A 22,936-nucleotide genomic window follows, 5' to 3' on the forward strand; every position below is an offset into this window, starting at 1 on the left:
GACAGAATTCTTGATTGGGCTCAAGGAAAGAAGGCTTCAGGTACATCAGCACAACAGAAATTATCGGGAATAACCTTTTTCTTTCAACTAATTGGTTGGGCAGATGCTACTAAGTTCTTTTTCATCAACAAGCTATTAAAGGATGGAAAAGGCAACAACCGAGTCAGGAATGTCATCGCCCCATTTCACTTAGATTATTGCATGACATTATTTTAATATCCCTATCAATATGCAAGTCGCAATACGAGGAGACCCTCATATCAACAGCCTTCATTATCGCCTTTTTTGGTGTGCTGCGCATTGGCGAATTGTTGCCGCGGTCAAAAATAGCGAAGGAAGGCGTTTAATTAGCTAACGAGGACATAGTCATATGTAGCGACGCTCTGCGCATTCGTGTGCGAAAATCCAAGTGCGATGCCACTGGAAGGAGCATGTGGGTCCTAGTTAAATGGCCAAGTATGCCCATTAAAAATAGTCAAAAGATACACAGTAATAAGACACGCAAGCAGATTTTTTCTCTCAGATACAGACAGGTCCCCTCTCACCAAATATCAATTTCAGGCAATTTTCAAGCAGTGCTTAGACAAAACTGGCGCTAATTCAAAGGAATACAGGACGCATTCTTTCCGAATCAGGGCAGCTAATGAGGCAGCTAGGGCAGGAGTATCGGAGGCCGAAGTGCAGAGAATGGGTCGTTGGAAATCCACGTTTCGCCAGATACATAAGACCTGATTTGCTCAAGTAACACATTTTGTCTCTTACAGGCGTCTATAAACCCAAAGTTTGGGTTTTAGGACATTCATATGTTTACTGGGTGGCAAAACGGGCTGAGCGTCGGCCTGGAAGAAAAAGTCTAGGCTTCCTGGGATTACAGATCAACTGGAGAGGAATCATAGGGCTCCAATGGCAACAGGTGTTTTCAGAGGTAGTTGACATCTCCAAGAGGGCTAAACAGCCGGTAATATTGGTGATACACGTTGGTGGCAATGATCTCGGAAAATGCAAAATCGCCGAACTTTATACAATAATGAAAACAGACATCGAACGTTTCACATGTTTTTTCACAAATATGGTTTTGGTGTGGTCGGAGATAATACCACGAGCTGTCTGGCGCAGTGCAAGAGAAGTAAAAGCCATAGAGCGCGCAAGGAGAAAAATTAACGGGCGGATGGCAAAATTAGTGAGCGGTAAATGCGGTATTGTGGTTCGTCACCACCAGCTGTAAGGCGATAACTTGGCATTATTGAGAACGGATAGAATTCACCTCAGGGATATTGGCTTAGAAATATTTTTATCCGGCTTGCAGGACGGACTTGAACAGGTCCTAATGTTGACTGGTGTTGGTCGGAGTCCTGTGTAGGTCATTCACATGATCCTCCATGGCGGAAGATGTGGAGGAAGGCAAAGGTTCCTAACCGCTCATTGGCCTGCGTGCCTGTTGGTCGTGGTTAGAGCCTTCGTCAATGAGTCCGTTATGACATGTAATTGCCTTTTACTGTTTATGTAATTAATAAACTGTGACCGACTTGTTTCAACTCATCTAGGCCTGGCCATGTTTCATTACGGGATTGAGGGAGGGGGCAAGGCACTGTTTAGGACACTCGGGTCTCCACAGTCTAGTTAGCTAAACAACAAGCCTCAAAAAATAAAGAAATATTGAAATGTCAGTAAAATCAATCAGCAAAAGTAAATAGGGCACAGGAAAACATGCCTTTTTGCAAACAGCAAATGGGACTTCTTATGGCTTGCTTTTAAAAATGTTTTTCTTCTTGCCACTCTTCCATAAAGGTCAGATTAGTGAAGATTAATAAGAATAAGGCCGGAGTCACACTACCGTACAACATAGCCGAGCGCTATGCGATAAAATATTGCATAGCACTTGGCCTAGTGTTACTCTATGGGGTAGCTCGGATTCACGAGAGTTGTGAGAACAATCGCAGCATGCTGCGATTGGCACAGAGACTCGCCCCGAGTCTCGGCTCACTCGCACCCATACAAGTCTTTGGGTGCTCGTGACACAATGCACAGCACTCAGATATCACCCAAGTGCTGTGCGATATACACTGACACCAGTAGCAGGGGAGAAGAGAAATTACTTTCTCCGCAGCTGTGCGAGAAGATCGAAAAAGAGTAGCATGACACTCGGCTGTGGCTTACAGCACAGTAGGAGCCGAGGGTCATTAGCATATCGCATCCAATGTTCTCACATCAGATGTGATATGCTGGTGTGACTCCAGCCTAATAAGTTTCCTGTGGATAGAGTCTTCCACCTCAGCTGTGAATCTCTGCAGCTCCTACAGTGACCACGGTCATCTTGCCTGATTCTTGTTTTCCTTGTTTGTGATATCAGTTTAGGTGGACAGCCAAGTCTTACAAAGTTTGCAGTTGTGCCATTTTGGATTGTTGGATTGAACAAGTGCGCCGTGAAATGTCCACAGAGCCCTTCCCAGACTGCTGTTGCCGGATAACTGATGTCTGGTGACACGGATGATGTAGTCAGGTACAAGAGTAAATCCAAAGCTGGCATCATAAAACCCCAAAAAACTGAAGGGAAACCCTGGGTCAATAGCTAACAAATAAAAACCAAGAACTACCATGAGCAACTACTGGGAAGCAACCAGGAAGCACTCACCATGCCACTATGCAAGACAACTAAATAAATAGCACTGACTTGGATAAGAAGCAGGCGACGCCCACGTCTGACTGCCTCACTTTGATTTAGGCCGGGATCACACTATCGTGTGTGATGCGAGAAACTCACACCTCCCAACCGTCCCGTGTCTGGCGGGACAGTCCCGATTTTGACCCCCCCACCCGCTGTCCCGCCCGGGAGCTTATTTTTCCCGCATAGCACTGAGCCGCCACACCTCCCCATGCACCGACCCCATCTACGCCCTCCCAGAGAGACCCACCGGCCACCGCAGCCCCTCACTGATAAATCCCAGCAATGACGTAGCTGAGCTGTTCTGTGAGCACAGGACCTGTGATGAGGTCACAGGAGGGGAGGAGTCAGGGATCACATGATCAGGGGCCTCGGTGTATGCAGGAGTCTGCTGTGCTGGTTGTCATGGTGCTCGATGGGGGAAGTTTATGTGTGGGGTCAGGAGGGATTTACAGGGTGGATGTAGCAGAGCTGTGTGTGTACAAGGTGTACGGAGCGGAGCCGTGTGTGTATGAAGTGTATGGAACAGAGCCGTGTGTGTACGAGGTGTACGGAGTGGAACCACGTGTGTATGAGGTGTACAGAGCAGAACCACATGAGTACGAGGCGAACAGAGCGGAACCATGTGTAGAGTGGAGCCGTGTGTGTACAAGGTGTACGGAGTGGAGCCACGTGTGTATGAGGTGTACAGAGCGGAGCCGTGTGTGTACGGAGCGGAGCCACGTGTGTATGAGGTGTACGGAACAGAGCCGCGTGTGTATGAGGTGTATGGAGAGGAGCCGTGTGTACGGAGCGGAGAGGTGTATGGAGCGGAGAGGTGTATGGAGCGGAGCCGCGTGTGTATGAGGTGTACGGAGTGGAGCCGTGTGCGCGAGGTGTAAGGAGCGGAGCCGTGTGTGTACGAGGCATACAATGCGGTGTTACGGGCTGGCGAAAAGCACCAAATAATATCATGATAGTAGGTTCATTCGCAGCCCGGGGTCCACCGTGCAGAGGTGGTAAACTGCTGCTTAGTAATGGCGGATGTATATGGCAGTATACAAAGGTCATACGTGGGTTAACGTCACCTGGTGTGAACAGGAGCAGACTCTGTTACGTCATAGAGCCGCAGTACCGCAAAACTTAAATGTCGGAGTCTGTTAGCACTCACAGAGCTCGGCAAGGGGGCGCTCAGAATGTGGTCACGAAACTCTGCCCCAAGGACACGGGGTCAGAGTCCCTCTAGACCTTCTGAGCACGTGGCGTCGCACCTGCGGACACCACTATAGACGCTGACCAAGGAGAAGCGTCGAGCACGTGCACTGTGGCGAGTAGAGCCACCGGTGGACTCTGATTCTAGTCTCTAACTCAGCCTCTACCTACACCTAGACCTGGAAGCTTGACAGGCTAGACTGCACAACACATGCGTACCAAGGGTAGAGGTTTCCAATGAGTCATTCACCAGAGACATTCATACACGCATACACCACTCACTCCACATGGTCTAATCTTTGTCTATACTAGCGCATGACTGTGCGGCCATGTGACTCTGACTCTTTTATAGCAGCATCCTTCCGGGACCTTCCTGATGATCCAATCTGAGCTGGAGAAGGACCTGAGCATGTGACCTCCGATCTCCAATGAGATCGTCCCACGGGCATGCTCAGTGGACTGAGAGGAGGACTTAGTCCCAGGAGTAGCTCGCTGCTGACTAGCATGCGTTGCTATAGCTGGACCAGAGGTGGCAGCAGCAACCAAACCTACAGAGCTGGTTTGAGCAGAGCACCTGGGTCGACTAGTCTGCTGAGCAGCCTCCTGTGTGGCCGGAGAGGAATGGGAGACTGCAGAATGCAAGGCTTGGGATTCCTGCTGTGCGGCGACTGGAACCCAATGCCAAACAAGTGGAACCGTGTGTATGAGGTGTGCAGAGCCGTGCAAGTACAAGGTGTATGGTGGGGAGCAGTCATATCTCTCAACCGTTCCAGATCCAGTGGGACACTGCCCCGGCCGGGAGCTTATTTTTCCCGCGGACACAGCGGAGCCCCGAGGAGCACTTTGAAATTCGCACGTGACGTTCCACCAGAAATGAGGTAATTTCGGGAGGAGATTGTGACTGAACCATGCAGACACTTCTGGGAATGTTTCAGATCCATCACCATGTCCTCCTCCGACAGCGCAGACAGCGGGATCGCCTTAGACTTGGGGATGCTGGCCATGTGAGCGGATCATGATATGTCCTGCACCCGGAGGCTCAAGTGGGCACTACAATGGGAGCCGGGCTGCTATAGTATCTTTATAGAATCTCTCTCTGTTTTTTCTTTCTCTAATCTTTCTTTCTCTCTGTTCTTTCTTTCTTCTCTTTCTTTCCCCTCTTCCTTTCTCTGTTCTTTTTTTTTCTTTCTGTTCTTTCTTTCGCTCTCTCTGTTCTTTCTTTTTCTGTTCTTTATTTCTTTCCCCTTTCTTTCTCTCTCCCTCTCTGTTCTTTCTTTCCTTTTTTTCTGTCCACTCTTTCTTTCTCTGTTCTTTCTTTCCCCTCTTTCTCTCTTCCTCTGTTCTTTCTTTCCTGCGCTTTCTTTTTTTTCTGTTCTTTTTTTCTGTCCACTCTTTCTCTCTGTTCTTTCTTTATTTCTTTCCCCTCTTTCTCTCTCCCTCTGTTCTTTCTTTCCTCTTTCTTTTTTCTGTTTTTTTCTGTCCACTTTTTTTCCCCTCTTTCTCTCTCCATCTGTTCTTTCTTTCCTGCTCTTTCTTTTTTTCTGTCAACTCTTTCTCTCTCTGTTCTTTATTTCTTTCCCCTCTTTCTTTCTCTCTCTCTGTTCTTTCTTTCCTCTTTCTTTTTTTCTGTCCACAATTTCTTTCTCTGTTCTTTCTTTATTTCTTTCCACTCTTTGTTTCTCTCACCCACTATTCTTTCTTTCCCTCCCCTTTTTTCCTCCCCCTGTTCTTTTTCTCTTTTCTTTCTCTCTCTGTTCTTTCTTCCCATCTTTCTTTCTCTCTATTCTTTCTTTCCACTTTTTCTCTCTCTTCTTTCTTTCCTCTTTTCTGTTTTTTTTTCTGTCCACTCTTTCTTTCCCCTTTTTTCCTCCCTCTCTGTTCTTTTTCTCTCTGTTTTCTTTCTCTCTCTCTGTTCTTTCTTCCCATCTTTCTCTCTATTCTTTCTTTGTCTCTCTGTTCTCTCTTTTTTTCTCTCTGTTCTTTTTTTGTCCTTTTTCTTTCTCTCTCTGTTCTGTCTTTCTCTCTATTTCTATTTTTTCTTTCCCCTTTCTCACTGTGCTTTCTCTGTTCTTTCTTTCCCCTCTTTCATTCTCTCTCCCTGTTCGTTCTTTCTCTGTTCTTTCTTTCCCCGTTTTCTTTTTTCTGTTTTCTTTTCCTCAGTACCAGTCAGTGTGCCCACAGTACCAGCCACTGTGCCCTCAGTACAAGTCAGTGTGATCAGCAGTGCTAAATGGGTGTTTGGGATGTGGACATGGGTGTGACTAGTTGTGAAATGGGTGTGGTCTGGGTGTGGCTTAAAATTTGCCACAGCCTTTGTCCCTCTTTCCCTTCTTCAAAAGTTGGGAGGTATGCTCACACGAGTCTCTCGCATCAACACCCGGCACTGCCGACGGCACTCAGGACCGGAGACTCGTGCGAGTTTCTCACATCACACACGGTAGTGTGATCCCGGCCTTGGGCTCCAGTGCAGAGCTCACATCTTTCCTGCCACGTGTCAGCTGTTTTGAACAGCTGACATTTGCCTCTAACCCACAGCTGTTAACTTGTTACATTCACACACACAGCTCTGCAACATGCACACTGCAAACACACAGCTGTGCACCTTGCAGAAATGACACCCACAGCTCAGCGCCATGCACACAATGCAAACATCACACCGCTCTACATCATGCCCTTCACAAGATGCACACCTTACACAGCTGTGCACCATGCCCCTCATATACACAAGTCTGCACCACGTATACCTCACACACACACAGCTCTCCACCGTGCGTGCACGCCTCGCACACACACACAGCTCTGCACCGCGCAAGCCTCACACACAGCTCTGCACCGTGCCCGCCTCACACAGCTCTGCATTGCGCACACACACAGCTCTACACCACACATAGCTCTACCTGTGCACACCTCACACACAGCTCTGCACCACACATAGCTCTACCTGTGCACACCTCACACACAGCTCTGCACCGCTCACGCCTCACACACAGCTCTCCACCGTGCCCACCTCACACACAGAGCTCTCCACCTCACACACAAGTTTTGCACCGTGGTCACCCCACACACACAGCCCTGCACACCCGCACTCCTCACACACAGCCCTGCACTGTGGTCACCTCACACACACAGCCCTAGACCATACACACCCACACACAAAGCCCTGCACAGTGCACACAGCCCATCACTGTGCACACCTCACACACACAGCTCTGCACCGTGCACATCTCACACACACAGCTCTGCACCGTGCACACCTCACACACACAGCCCTCACCGTGCACACCTCACACACACAGCTCTGCACTGTGCACACCTTACACACAGCCCTCACCGTGCACACCTCACACACACAGCCCGTCACTGTGCACACCTCACACACACAGCTCTGCACTGTGCACACCTGACACACAGCCCTCACCGTGCACCCCTCACACACACAGCTCTGCACCGTGCACCCCTCACACACAGCTCTGCACCGTGCACCCCTCACACACAGCTCTGCACCGTGCACACCTCACACACACAGCCCTCACCGTGCACCCCTCACACACACAGCTCTGCACCGTGCACCCCTCACACACAGCTCTGCACCGTGCACCCCTCACACACAGCCCTCACCGTGCACACCTCACACACACAGCCCTCACCGTGCACACCTCACACACACAGCTCTGCACCGTGCACATCTCACACACACAGCTCTGCACAGTGCACATCTCACACACACACACACAGCCTTTCACCTCACACACACAGCTCTGCACCGTGCACATCTCACACACACAGCTCTGCACAGTGCACATCTCACACACACACAGCCCGTCACCGTGCACACCTCACACACACACAGCCCGTCACCGTGCACATCTCACACACACAGCTCTGCAGTGCACATCTCACACACAGCCTTTCACCCCTCACACACAGCTCTGCACAGTGCACATCTCACACACAAACAGCCCGTCACCGTGCACACCTCACACACACACAGCCTTGCACCACGTACACTACACACGTAGAGTTGCAGCAGCAGCAGTTGGCTAGGCGCGCACTCCTTGTGATACGCTGCCTAATGTGAATATGTCAGCCCCTGCAGCTGTACATTACACACAGCCTGACACTGCAGGGCTCAGTACGAGAGCCCGCCACACATAGCCCTGCAGCATTGGTTGTGTATAGGCGCAGTTGGGACCCAGGCATACACCAGTGACGTGTCCCCAGGCTCCATAGTGCGCGGTCCACTATTACCTGCTCATGGGACGACACATCACACTGAAACTAAGTGAAACTTCCCCAACAGCGCAGCCTGCAGCCGGACTCCGCCCACACAGGTTACTGGTCACATGGTGATGATGTCACCAAAGGTCCTTTAGCTACAAGCATCCTGCCCCTGAGTCCTGCACTGAGGCGGCAGTGAGCGGACAGAGAGCAGGCAGCTGCCACATAGGGCTGGGGCGCAGGATGGAGCTGGAGAGCAAAGTGAAGAAGGTGAGAGGGTGCAGCTGTGAAGGACACCTACCTGTGTATTGTCGTGCACCCCCCCACCTTCCCGTGTATTATAGCACCCCCCCCACCTTCCCGTGTATTATAGCACCCCCCCCACCTTCCCGTGTATTATAGCACCCCCCCACCTTCCCGTGTATTATAGCACTCCCCCACCTTCCTGTGTATTATAGCACCCCCCCACCTTCCTGTGTATTATAGCACCCCCCCACCTTCCCGTGTATTATAGCACTCCCCCACCTTCCTGTGTATTATAGCACCCCCCACCTTCCTGTGTATTATAGCACCCCCCCACCTTCCTGTGTATTATAGCACCCCCCCACCTTCCCGTGTATTATAGCACTCCCCCACCTTCCTGTGTATTATAGCACCCCCCCACCTTCCTGTGTATTATAGCACCCCCCCACCTTCCCGTGTATTATAGCACTCCCCCACCTTCCTGTGTATTATAGCACCCCCCCACCTTCCTGTGTATTATAGCACTCCCCCACCTTCCTGTGTATTATAGCACTCCCCCACCTTCCTGTGTATTATAGCACTCCCCCACCTTCCTGTGTATTATAGCACTCCCCCACCTTCCTGTGTATTATAGCACTCCCCCACCTTCCTGTGTATTATAGCACTCCCCCACCTTCCTGTGTATTATAGCACCCCCCCACCTTCCTGTGTATTATAGCACCCCCCCACCTTCCCGTGTATTATAGCACTCCCCCACCTTCCTGTGTATTATAGCACCCCCCCACCTTCCCGTGTATTATAGCACTCCCCCACCTTCCTGTGTATTATAGCACTCCCCCACCTTCCCGTGTATTATAGCACCCCCCCACCTTCCTGTGTATTATAGCACCCCCCCACCTTCCCGTGTATTATAGCACTCCCCCACCTTCCTGTGTATTATAGCACCCCCCCACCTTCCTGTGTATTATAGCACCCCCCCACCTTCCCGTGTATTATAGCACTCCCCCACCTTCCCGTGTATTATAGCACTCCCCCACCTTCCCGTGTATTATAGCACCCCCCCACCTTCCCGTGTATTATAGCACTCCCCCACCTTCCTGTGTATTATAGCACCCCCCCACCTTCCCGTGTATTATAGCACCCCCCCACCTTCCCGTGTATTATAGCACTCCCCCACCTTCCCGTGTATTATAGCACTCCCCCCCACCTTCCTGTGCATTATAGCACCCCCCCACCTTCCTGTGTATTATAGCACTCCCCCCCACCTTCCTGTGCATTATAGCACGTCCCCACCTTCCTGTGTATTATAGCACCCCCCCACCTTCCCGTGTATTATAACACCCCCCCACCTTCCCGTGTATTATAGCACCCCCCCACCTTCCTGTGTATTATAGCACCCCCCCACCTTCCTGTGTATTATAGCACTCCCCCCCACCTTCCTGTGCATTATAGCACGTCCCCACCTTACTGTGTATTATAGCACCCCCCCACCTTCCCGTGTATTATAGCACTCCCCCACCTTCCCGTGTATTATAGCACTCCCCCCCACCTTCCTGTGCATTATAGCACCCCCCCACCTTCCTGTGTATTATAGCACTCCCCCCCCACCTTCCTGTGCATTATAGCACGTCCCCACCTTCCTGTGTATTATAGCACCCCCCCACCTTCCCGTGTATAATAGCACCCCCCCACCTTCCCGTGTATAATAGCACCCCCCCACCTTCCCGTGTATAATAGCACCCCCCCACCTTCCTGTGTATTATAGCACCCCCCCACCTTCCTGTGTATTATAGCACCCCCCCACCTTCCTGTGTATTATAGCACCCCCCCACCTTCCTGTGTATTATAGCACCCCCCCACCTTCCTGTGTATTATAGCACCCCCCCACCTTCCTGTGTATTATAGCACCCCCCCACCTTCCTGTGTATTATAGCACCCCCCCACCTTCCTGTGTATTATAGCACCCCCCCACCTTCCTGTGTATTATAGCACCCCCCCACCTTCCTGTGTATTATAGCACCCCCCCACCTTCCTGTGTATTATAGCACCCCCCCCACCTTCCCGTGTATAATAGCACTCCCCCCAACCTTCCCGTGTATAATAGCACTCCCCCCAACCTTCCCGTGTATAATAGCACTCCCCCCCACCTTCCCGTGTATTATAGCACTCCCCCCCACCTTCCCGTGTATTATAGCACTCCCCCCCACCTTCCCCTGTATTATAGCACTCCCCCCCACCTTCCCCTGTATTATAGCACTCCCCCCCACCTTCCCGTGTATTATAGCACCCCCCCCCACCTTCCCGTGTATTATAGCACTCCCCCCCCCCCACCTTCCCGTGTATTATAGCACTCCCCCCCCCCCACCTTCCCGTGTATTATAGCACTCCCCCCCCCCCCCCCACCTTCCCGTGTATTATAGCACTCCCCCCCACCTTCCCGTGTATTATAGCACTCCCCCCCCACCTTCCCGTGTATTATAGCACTCCCCCCCCCACCTTCCCGTGTATTATAGCACTCCCCCCCCCCCCACCTTCCCGTGTATTATAGCACTCCCCCCCACCTTCCCGTGTATTATAGCACTCCCCCCACCTTCCCGTGTATTATAGCACTCCCCCCACCTTCCCGTGTATTATAGCACTCCCCCCCCCCACCTTCCCGTGTATTATAGCACTCCCCCCACCTTCCCGTGTATTATAGCACTCCCCCCCACCTTCCCGTGTATTATAGCACTCCCCCCCACCTTCCCGTGTATTATAGCACTCCCCCCACCTTCCCGTGTATTATAGCACTCCCCCCACCTTCCCGTGTATTATAGCACTCCCCCCCACCTTCCCGTGTATTATAGCACTCCCCCCCACCTTCCCGTGTATTATAGCACTCCCCCCACCTTCCCGTGTATTATAGCACTCCCCCCCCCACCTTCCCGTGTATTATAGCACTCCCCCCCCACCTTCCCGTGTATTATAGCACTCCCCCCCCACCTTCCCGTGTATTATAGCACTCCCCCCCACCTTCCCGTGTATTATAGCACTCCCCCCCACCTTCCCGTGTATTATAGCACTCCCCCCCACCTTCCCGTGTATTATAGCACTCCCCCCCACCTTCCCGTGTATTATAGCACTCCCCCCCCCCCCCCCCCCACCTTCCCGTGTATTATAGCACTCCCCCCCCCCCCCCCCCCACCTTCCCGTGTATTATGGCACTCCCCCCCACCTTCCCGTGTATTATAGCACTCCCCCCCACCTTCCCGTGTATTATAGCACTCCCCCCCCCCCCCACCTTCCCGTGTATTATAGCACTCCCCCCACCTTCCCGTGTATTATAGCACTCCCCCCACCTTCCCGTGTATTATAGCACTCCCCCCCCCCCCCACCTTCCCGTGTATTATAGCACCCCCCCCCACCTTCCCGTGTATTATAGCACTCCCCCCCACCTTCCCGTGTATTATAGCACTCCCCCCCACCTTCCCGTGTATTATAGCACTCCCCCCCCACCTTCCCGTGTATTATAGCACTCCTCCCCCCCCCCCACCTTCCCGTGTATTATAGCACTCCCCCCCCCCCCCACCTTCCCGTGTATTATAGCACTCCCCCCCCCACCTTCCCGTGTATTATAGCACCCCCCCCACCTTCCCGTGTATTATAGCACCCCCCCCCACCTTCCCGTGTATTATAGCACTCCCCCCCCCCCCACCTTCCCGTGTATTATAGCACTCCCCCCCCCCCCCACCTTCCCGTGTATTATAGCACTCCCCCCCACCTTCCCGTGTATTATAGCACTCCCCCCCACCTTCCCGTGTATTATAGCACTCCCCCCCACCTTCCCGTGTATTATAGCACTCCCCCCCACCTTCCCGTGTATTATAGCACTCCCCCCCACCTTCCCGTGTATTATAGCACTCCCCCCCACCTTCCCGTGTATTATAGCACTCCCCCCCCCACCTTCCCGTGTATTATAGCACTCCCCCCCCCCACCTTCCCGTGTATTATAGCACTCCCCCCCCCACCTTCCCGTGTATTATAGCACTCCCCCCCCCACCTTCCCGTGTATTATAGCACTCCCCCCCCACCTTCCCGTGTATTATAGCACTCCCCCCCCCCCCCCCCCCACCTTCCCGTGTATTATAGCACTCCCCCCCACCTTCCCGTGTATCATAGCACTCCCCCCCCCCCCCCCCCCCCACCTTCCCGTGCATTATAGCACCCCCCCACCTTCCCGTGCATTATAGCACGTCCCCACCTTCCTGTGCATTATAGCACCCCCACCTTCCTGTGACCGGTCCCCTGCATTGTGCACTGTAGGGTGTGGCTGTTGAGCACCGGACAGGTGGCTGCTTGTGTGGCAGGTGCTGTAGTTGGGCACATGTACTAGTTATGTTATTGGCACTTTGTAGAAAGTATATGTCACGCGTGGCATACTGCTGCCCCTGTAAATCTCTGCCCCATCCAGGTAACTGGTGCAGCATGTACACGGAGTCACAGATGTGCCAGCTGTGACCTTACCCTGGGGGCTCCGTACCATGGGAAACCGGGTACAAGCTCTGTCCCAGCATTGACCTGTTACCAGGGCTGTGGAGTCGTGGAGTCGGAGTCGGTGCTCATTTTGGTGGAGTCGGAGTTGGAGTCGGTATAAAATGGACCGACTCCGACTCCTAAAATATATAATAAATTGGGTACAGTAATTCAATGCAGGATGTGCTGAATATTTTTTCATAGGAGTTTGGGAAAGTTATGAAATGTCCTATAAATGGCTGTTCTATTCCTGATCTAAGGCTACATTCACACACAGCGTTTTTCCTGTGTTTTTTGAGGATACGTTTTTCAGCTGCAAAAGCTGATCATCTTTTTAAAAAACTGCATCACCTGAAAGGTTTTTGAGCTCATAGATAATGTTTTCAATAGCAAAAGCAGATTAGAAATCTGCTCTATCTATATATCCATTTATCCATATCTGTCTATCCATATCGTATCTGTACCAAAAAGAATGAAAACCGGGTAGTACACCAATATATATTCTGTTCTATCTAAATATCTTGATTATTGGATCATAAAAATGATTAAATGTCTGAGGTTCACATTGTACTACAATAAATTTTTCACTTAAATATAAGCAATATGTGTGGGAGTCGGAGTCGGTGTAAGGGAAATTGAGGAGTCGGAGTCGCAGGTTTGGCTTACCGACTCCACAGCCCTGCCTGTTACGCTAATGGATCCTTATGCTATGTTGACACGTTGTGTTTTTAATACAATTTTTTCCGCAGGCAACATTTGCTCTCTACACAATAAGAAAAGCAGGTTTTACTTAGTTTTTGTTGCTTTTTTTGCCGTGGTATGTTTGTCTCTTGTGCATTCTGATTACGGTAAGTCTAGTGCATAAAAAAAAAAAATCTGTTTCTACTTCATCAGGTTTTGGCAGCAGAAACTGATACCTGCATTTTTTGCACCACCCATTGTTTTCAGTGGATGAAAGATGTGACATGGTGCATTTTGCAAAAACCGAGGTATTAGGGTATGTGCACACGTTGCAGATTTGCTGCAGATCCGCAAGTGATTTACAGTACAATGTAAATCAATGGAGAAAAAAATTTCTGTACACATGCTGCGGAAAATTCCACACGGAATCTGCAGCGGTGTATTTTCCGCAGCATCTCAATTCTTTTTGCGGATCTGCATGCATTCTTACACCTATTCCATTATAGAAATCTACAGGGGTAAAAACGCATGCCTAACCGCACAAAATCCGCAAAAATAGCGTGGATTTTGATCTGCAGATTCTGCCAAGAGATGCAGATTCTGCGCAGAAAATTCTGCATGCAAATCTGCAACGTGTGCACATACCCTTACAAAAAATACTGAAGGCAAAAAAAAAAACAAGCCGTGTGCATGAGATTTCTCAAGTCTCATGGGCTTTGCTGGTACTGCAAATTGCAGCTGAAAATTTGCATGAAAAAATTGCTGAAAAAAGCGCAACATGTGAGCATAGCCTTATAGTGGAAACTTCCTGGTCGATTTTTCTGCAGCAAGTTCTGTGAGTAAGAATAACAGTATTGACCCAGGGATGGGAACGCCCTGGCCATTGTGTCAGACAGATCAGCTAATGGGGACATTTTTAACTGTTTTGCTGCCACTAATGCTACTTAATAAGTAATGTTTAGTTTGAGAATAGGCAGAACTTCTGCCTTCAGTCTTTGTGCACATATTTTGAATTATAAAGGGTATATTGTCTTGATTTTTGGTGCAAATTAGCAGAAAGTGTTCCACCTATGCAATATATGTAGTGTTAGGGTTCCCTCTCCACTACGTGAGTACTAACCCAGTCTCTAAACTCCATCTAATAAAGTGTGCAACTCTGATAGATTTTTGTGACACTTATTAGACCCAATTGTCAGGGGTAACCGGGCATGTCTAGGTCTGACCTTTCCCGTCACCTAAATTATGGTGAGACGTGACAGTACCTCAGCAAAACGACCAGCGGCATTCAACACATGGATAGAAGAACATCCACTATTGCCAGAATAATTCCTGGCAGGACTGGAAGTGGGGCATGTTGAAATCCAGCATGCCCGTTCCCTTTTCTCTTCTCATAATATTAATAATAATAATTTTATTTCTATAGCGCCGACATATTCCGCAGCATTTTACATTTCAGAGGGGACTTGTACAGACAATAGACATTACAGCATAACAATAATCACATAGATCATAACAGATACCAAGAGGAATGAGGGCCCTGCTCGCAAGCTTACAATCTATGAGCAAAAAGGTAGACACGAAAGGTGGGTGGTAACAATTGTCCTGATTGTTTGGATCAGCCAAAATATTAAGTGTGTAACTGTACAGACACAGAGGGCTGATAGATGCATAAAGCATGTGGGAACATGATGCGAGGAACCTGGTTATGGTAAAAACTTTTGGCTGTGCCACACAGGGATAGATTAGGTTAATGCGTTGAGGCGGTAGGCCAGTCTGAATAAATGCGTTTTCAGGGCACGCTTAAAGTTGTAGAGATTGGGGACTAATCGTATTGACCTGGGAAGTGCATTCCAAAGAATTGGCGCAGCACGTGTATAGTCTTGGAGACGGGAGTGGGAGGTTCTGATTATTGAGGATGCTAACCTCAGGTCATCAGCAGAACGGAGGGCACGGGTAGGGTGGTAGACTGAAACGAGGGAGGAGATGTAGGGTGGTGCTGATCCATGGAGAGCTTTGTGGGTGAGGGTAATAAGTAGCATTCAAGACAGACTGGAGGGGGAAGAGTTTGGTAAGAGGGAGACCGATTAGAAGAGAGTTACAATAGTCGAGACGAGAATGAATAAGAGAAACAGTCAGAGTTTTTGCAGAGTCAAAAGTAAGAAAAGGTCGAATTCTAGAAATGTTTTTGAGGTGCAGATAACAAGAGCGAGACCATGATCGGATGTGGGGGGCAAAGGAAAGCTCGGAATCAAGTATGACCCCAAGACAGCTGGCATGTTGCTGGGGAGTAATAGTGGAACCACACATGGAAATGGCAGTGTCGGGTATATGTACATTAGTAGAGGGAGGACACACAAGGAGTTCAGTCTTTGACATGTTCAGTTTCAGATATAGTGAGGACATGATGTTAGACACAGCGTTTAGACAATCGCTGGTGTTTTCTAACAAGGCAGGCGTGATATCAGGAGAAGAAGCGTATAATTGGGTGTCATCAGCATAGAGTTGGTAATGGAAACCAAATCTACTGATTGTTTGACCTATAGGGGCAGTGTACAAGGAGAAGGAGGAACCAGCAGAAGATACAGTAAAGGAGCGGTCAGAGAGTTAGGAGGAAAACCAGGAGAGAACGGTGTCCTTGATGCCAATGGAGCGGAGCATAGTGAGGAGGAGCTGATGATCCAGTGTCGAATGCTGCAGAGAGAGCCAAGAGAATTAGCGTGGAGTAGTGACCATAAGATTTAGCTGTTAGTAGATCATTAGAGACTTTAGAAAGGGCAGTTTCAGTAGAGTGTAAAGAGCGGAAACTGGATTGGAGAGGGTCGAGAAGAGAGTTATCAAGAGAGATAACGGATATGACGGGAGTGGACCAGGCGTTCTAAGGAGTTTAGAGATGAAGGGAAGATTAGAAACAGGTCTATAGTTAGTGGCACAGTTTTGGTCGAGGGATTTTTTTAAAGTAGTGGATGTATGATGGCATGCTTAAATGAGGAGGGAAAGATACCAGAAGAGAGAGAGAGGTTAAATATTTAAGTTAGGTGAGTGGTGACAGCAGGGGAAAGGGACTGGAGTAGATGCGACGGAAATCAGTCACTGGTGCAAGTGGTTGGGCGAGAAGCTGCAAGGGGCCTGCTTACTTCTTCTGTGACTGGTTCAAACTCAGAGAGTGAGCTAGATGCAGTGGGGGAGGGAGGACAGTGCATGGTATGAGATGATTGGGAGATAATTTCCTGTCGGATGTGGTCAATTTTTTCTTTGAAGTAATATGCCAGATCGTCAGCTCGATATTCCGTGGTTGGGGCCTGCACTCTTGGATTGAGCAGGGAGTGAAAAGTGTCAGAGACGTTTAGGGTTAGGCTGAGTTCACACTTGGATAGTGAGGTGATGAGGGTGTTGAAATAGGTTTATTTGGAGAGGTGAAGAGCAGTGTTGTATGTTGTAAGCATAAACTTATAATGGATGAAATCTTCGGGTAGATTGGATTTTCTCCTCAGACGTTCGGCGCACCTGGAGCACTGCTGCAGGAAACGTGTTTGCAGGGTGTGCCAGGGTTCTCTTCCTCATCAAATGCTTTTGCAACTCTTGATGTCATCGTACGCTTTGCACTACGGGCACAAGGAAGGTGAAAGATCCACTAAATTCATGCAGAGGTGCACATCTCAACCAATTTGGAGCATTTTTTGGGCAAATAGAGAATTCTCAGAAACGCGGTCCATGCACAGCACACAATTCATGGACTGGCTGTGGGTCTCCTGACCTGAATTTATTTATCAGCCTCCATGCCTACGAGGCTGTCGTGTTTGGGTCAGGATATCCACAGCCAGTCCCCATATCACGTTCTAACAAAAACTTAAAAACCAGCGAGCAGAATCCCAGTCTTAAGTCAGAGCCATAGAGCCCAATTAATCTTTTGTGACTTATTGAGGTTATGTGGCTCATGAATTTGAAGCAAAATCAAAAATGCCTTTTTTTTTTCTTCCTTTTTTGCAGTTTTTTCTGTGTGTGTGTGTGTGTGTGTGTGTGTGTGTGTGTGTGTGTGTGTATATATATATATATATATATATATATATATATATATATATATATATATATATATATATTTTTAGCACCAAAATTTGCGCGTTCTTTAAAGAGTCACAAAAATGTGCACATTTAAAACTACTGTAAGATGCGTCAGAAAATCCACCATTTAGTTAATGTCGTATTTTGTGAATCTGTCTCAAGCATCTGGATAAGCAAAATTGTCATGGTAAAGTATAAAAGAAAGGCAACTTATAAGGGTGCAGGCAGACTGCTGCATAACTCGTGCAAGGATTGCATTGCAATCCCCGAACTGGTCCAGCACCTCTCCTAACCTGAGCTTGACAGCTGCATGTAGTTTGCAAATCTGATTTTTCACAGTAGTTACCCATATCATTCCCTGTTTATGGTACATATTATGCATTGCATATATAGAGCCATCATGTTCTGCAGCGCTTTGCTTATAATATCAACACTGTCCCCATATGAAATTAAATTGTGAACCCCTATCTGTATGTCTTTGGAGTGTGGAAGGAATCCACAGTAGTTGGAGGAAACCCATGCACACACAGGGAGAACATACAAACTCCTTGAAGATGTTGTCTTTTCTGAGATTTGAACCCAGGACCCCAGCGCTGCAAAGCAACAGTGCTAACCACTGAGCCAAAAGGCTGCCCAATGAAATGTAGAGATGCTCTTTTAAAAAAAAAAAAATTGAAGGATTTACCAGGGGGGATATTTATTATTCCCCTATACACATGCCATATTGCCATTTTTTTTCTTGCCACTCACAGTAGGCAGAGCTTACTAGATGGGCATTTCTCCTGCAGACAGATTTGCTGTTTTGTGTGGCAGAAATTAAACAGAAATGTATTGAGCAGTATTCTGCGCTCCACACCCATGACACATGCAAACAGGAAGTGACTAAGGGCTACAGATCTGTGGCTGATATCTGTGAGAAGGAATGTAAGTCTATCTGGCCTTCTGCTGGGCGGCACTAGTAGTGTGGAGGGCAGGTATAACCTGGTGTGTCTAGTGGCTGAAGTGTCTCATCCTGACTAATCCTCTGTTCACTAGACGTATTCTCATGTTAGGTGCAATTTAAAGAAAATACATTTTCTAGTTAAACTAACAATTACATAGAACAGTTATGTTAGCATCCTGTGATCTGATGTATTGCAGACAGCTACATGAACATAGGGTTTTATTTCTGGTTATGTCAGGTTTTGTTGTGTTTTTTTTCCCTTAATTTGGAAGACGTAAATCAAGTTAAGTGCAGCTCTTGAATGAAGACTGTAAAAGAGGCAAGTGTCTCTGGATGTCATAGAAAGTTGAAGTACCCTGAATCCCAGGACTCTTGACCAGTGCTAATTTTATACTGTCATAGATGTTTTTTTCAGTGCCAGTAGTTAAAATACCATTAAGGCTTATTCAGACATCTTTTTTTCTCGTATGAGTGATAACCGTGTTGTTCATGGGATAGTTCTCATGTCCGTTCCCCTACCCCCACCCACCCTTTCTCAGACTGACTGGTTTGCCCAAAATCATGGCGACATGTCCGATACTGATGCAACTTTCGGATCAAACTGTAAAATGCACGTCTGTGGGATCATGAAAAAATGGCAGTATGTAGTGTGGGGCAGTGACCGTTGTGACAGCTATGGGGCCCTGTGTGGGTCATGCACACAGGCATATCCATTGTAGTAATGGAAATAGGATGAATGGCAGGATGATAAATGACCGTTATGTATCCCAGGGTGGGTGGCCCTGGGATGGAAGCTGGAACATGTGTTGATCAGCAGAGGTACTGCTGAGGGTTTGCTGCAGTGTATCAGGGAAAGCTTCCAGGTGACTTGGTGAGATGGGTGGGACCAGTCACCTACAAACCCACCCAGGAGTGTCTAAACGCCCATAGTAAGCCTTTATATGTGTGTATGGCTGGGTGTCTGAAATGGGACCTGCGATGAGGTCATAGCCATGTGATCCGTATCTCACCGGTGGGCGTGGCCACAGACCATATAAGGTGACCAGGGTAGGTCACATGAGAGTGAGTGCCTGGATCTGATTGGTCCGTGTGGAAGGTCCCGGAAGGCCGACGTGCTAGAAGTTGTGCTGCCTTCCTGAAGCGCACATTCAGAGGCCGCTGACCGGGTAAGGCCTGTGTGTGTGGGACAGTCCCCAGGAGGGAATGGCCATTCTGAATAAGAAGCAACTAAGAGGTAACCCCGGACAGGGGAAAATAACTGTGAGGCTATAGAGCCTGATTGCTGGACAAAGCACAGCCTGTGTGACCACAGGGCTAAGAGAGCGGAACTCTACATGAACATTCTTCTGTTTTGATATGACTGTTACTGTTTCATGCTTCCATGGTTTATGCCGTCTAACAATAAACCGTATGGACGTTGTTGTGGAAAACCTGGTGTCGAACCCTGTTAATCTGCTACCAAGCGAGTGTCTCCCAACACGAAGAATAGGCGTTACCTTACAGTAGATGCCATTTGTTTGTTGTCCATTTTCATGGACTGATTGATAAAAGCTGGAGAAACCTGAGTTTATTTATTTTTTTTGCATCTTCATCCAAGAATAGCTGATGAAACTCAGTCCAAACTCTGATGCAGTGCGTCACAACCACTGCCCCATCGGTTGTCAATGCCAGCAGGAATTTCAACTGTATGTGTGTTTTCACACATCTAGTTGAAGTTATTGCAGTGCACAGACACATCGGGTCCTCACCCCAAAATACACGCTGTCGATCAATCAGAGGCCAGCAGCTGAAATCTGCTTGCACATGACTGGGTGCATGACAGTGACATCACATGCTCCCGTCGCGCACCGAAGTCCACTGCCAGCTTCATAAGGACGCGTGTCGTGGGGGAGCGAAGGAAAGATGAGTGTTTTATTTATTTAAAAAATCAGTGACCATTCTAGTACGTTGATTATAGAGGTGCAATATGCTTTATGGATGACTGTGACATGTGCAGCATACTCTATGGATGACTGTGGGATGTGCATTATATTATCTGTATAATTATGGGTTGGTATACTTCTTCTATGGAGCCCCATGACTTCTATATACACCCCTGGTGAGTTTAATGGTTTATATTCTATACATTTGAGAACAGTGGAGAAAGGGGGACATGTACCAAGATGGGGGATATATATCATGCTGGGGCCCAGGATATGGGACATATAGCAGAATGGGCCATATATACACTGCTCAAAAAATAAAGGCAACACTAAAATATCACATCCTAGATATCACTTAATGAAATATTCCAGTTGCAGATCTTTATTCATTACATGATGGATTGCATTGAGAATAATAAAACATAACAATGATCAATGTAAATCAAAATTAATATCCAATGGAGGTCTGTACTTGGAATGATGATCAAAATCAAAGTTGAAAATCAAATTACAGGCTATCCATCCTCAGTGGAAATGACTCAAAACAAGGAAACGAGGTTCAGTAGTGTGTGTGGCCTCCACATGCCTGTATGAGCTCACTACAATTCCTGGGCATGGTCCAGATGAGGCGGCCGATGTTTTCCTGAGGGATCTCCTCCCAGACCTGGATTAAGGAATGTCAACTTCTCAACAGTGTACGGTGCAACGTAGCATTTTTGGATGAAACAAGATATGATGTGCTTGATTGGATTTGAAGGAAAAGTCCTTACTGAGAGCTGGAAGAGTCGGGGAAAAAGATGTAGACAATCCTGTTATCAAGCTGAGGTTGATATTCATTGAGAGATACACGGCAGAACAGGTACAGAAAGTCAGTTGAGATGAAGCATGCAGGCACAAAACAGGGGTTTTGGGCGAAGAATTGCTGAAAAGTCTGGCGATGGAAAAGCCCTAGCCCTGGCCATGGTGTGGCATAATGGCGGTGGAGTGGCCCCAAGCAACAGTAACGGGCTTTTTATACATAATGCGAACAAAGAAAGCTGCACCTTGCAGCAAAGGGCGTATATGGTTACATATTGCAGAGAGAAACGTGTTTTAGAACAAAGAATATAATGACATAATATGACAACATTAACGTTTCCCCAAACAACATTAAAACCCATAAAAGTCATTGTTATCCATAGCTACTGTCATTAATCTTATTACTGCTTCCAGACTAAACCCATAAAATTCATACATTTGACATTTTAATGAGTTTGTTTTCTACCAACGCTATTACGTATACACATATTGACTATATATTTGTTGACCCTATTCCCCTATTGCCCTTTGACCGATCCAATTTTCCTTTATGCACATCTGCTAGGTTTGCTAGCAGACATAATCTCATTTTATATCCTCCATCCACTTTTCCAAAATCCATCGTATTAGTTCCATTGTAAAAGTTGAATCTGTTGTTTTCTAACTTTCACGAGATGGCTGCCTGGTTCATCATGGCAGCTCAGTATATTATAGCTGACCAATCTCTCACAGGATTCAGGTCTGGGGAACGGGCAGGCCAGTCCATAGCGTCAATGCCTTCATCATGAGGCCTAGCATTGCCATGCTTCAGAAGGAACCCAGGGCCACTACACCTGCATATGGTCTCAAAATGGGTCTGAGGATCTCATCCTGGTGCCTAATGACTGTCAGAGCACCTCGGACTATCACATGGAGGGCTGTGCGGCCCTTCAGAGAAATGCTTCCCCACACTATTATTGACCCACTGCCAAACCGGTCATGCTGGAGGTTGTTTCAGGCAGCAGAATGTTCTCCATGGTGTCTCCAGACTCTGCCACATCTGTCACGTGCTCAGTGCGAACCTTTTTTCACATGTGAAGCGCACAGGGTGCCAATGTGAAATCCGCCAATCTTTGTCTTATCTAGCTAATGCCAATCGCCCTGCACGGTGTTGGGCTGTAAGCACAATACCCACTTGTGGATGTCGGCCCCTCTTACCACCCTCATGGAGTCTGTTTCTGACAGTTTAAGCAGACACATGGATGTTAGAGGCCTGCTGGAGGTCATTTTGCAGGGCTCTAGCACTGCTCCTCCTGTTCCTCATTGCACAAAGGAGAAAGTAGCGGTCCTGCTGTTGGGTTGTTGTCCTCCTATAACCCACACGTCTCCTGGTGTACTGGCCTGTCTCCTGGTACCGTATCAGCTCCATACTCTTGACATTGTACTGACAGACACAGCTACCCTTCTTGTTACAGCTTGCATTGATGTGCCATACTGGATGAGCTGCACTACCTGAGCAACTTCCGTGGGTTGTAGACACCGCCTCGTGCTACTGTACGTCTAGGAGTGAAAGCAATGACAAAATGCAAAAGTAACCAAAACAGCCAAAAAGGATGAGAACAGAGAAATGTTCCACTCCTTTAGACCAGTTTCACACGTCCATTATTTTCCAGTACCGGAACCAAACAGTACCGGAGTTGTCAGTGTGTGTAATACTTGCGGCACACG

The 22,936-nt window shown here is 48.3% G+C and overlaps 1 protein-coding gene across 2 annotated transcripts in view; it reads left to right on the plus strand.

Moving 5' to 3' along the window:
- Window positions 1-8,126: 8,126 nt before the first annotated feature.
- The window catches only part of TES (testin LIM domain protein), a 167,052-nt gene continuing 152,242 nt past the window's right edge, over window positions 8,127-22,936 (plus strand). The window contains exon 1 of one of the 2 annotated variants that reach the window (XM_073573338.1): window positions 8,127-8,341. In XM_073573338.1, coding sequence (XP_073429439.1) covers window positions 8,315-8,341 — 27 coding nt within the window. In that variant the 5' untranslated portion in view covers window positions 8,127-8,314. The remainder of the gene's footprint in view (window positions 8,342-22,936) is intronic. The other variant, XM_073573337.1, reaches the window with a different exon arrangement.

This window comes from Dendrobates tinctorius, unplaced genomic scaffold (genome assembly GCF_039654945.1).
Source record: "Dendrobates tinctorius isolate UK_male_01 unplaced genomic scaffold, ASM3965494v1 ptg000035l, whole genome shotgun sequence".
NCBI lineage: Eukaryota > Metazoa > Chordata > Amphibia > Anura > Dendrobatidae > Dendrobates > Dendrobates tinctorius.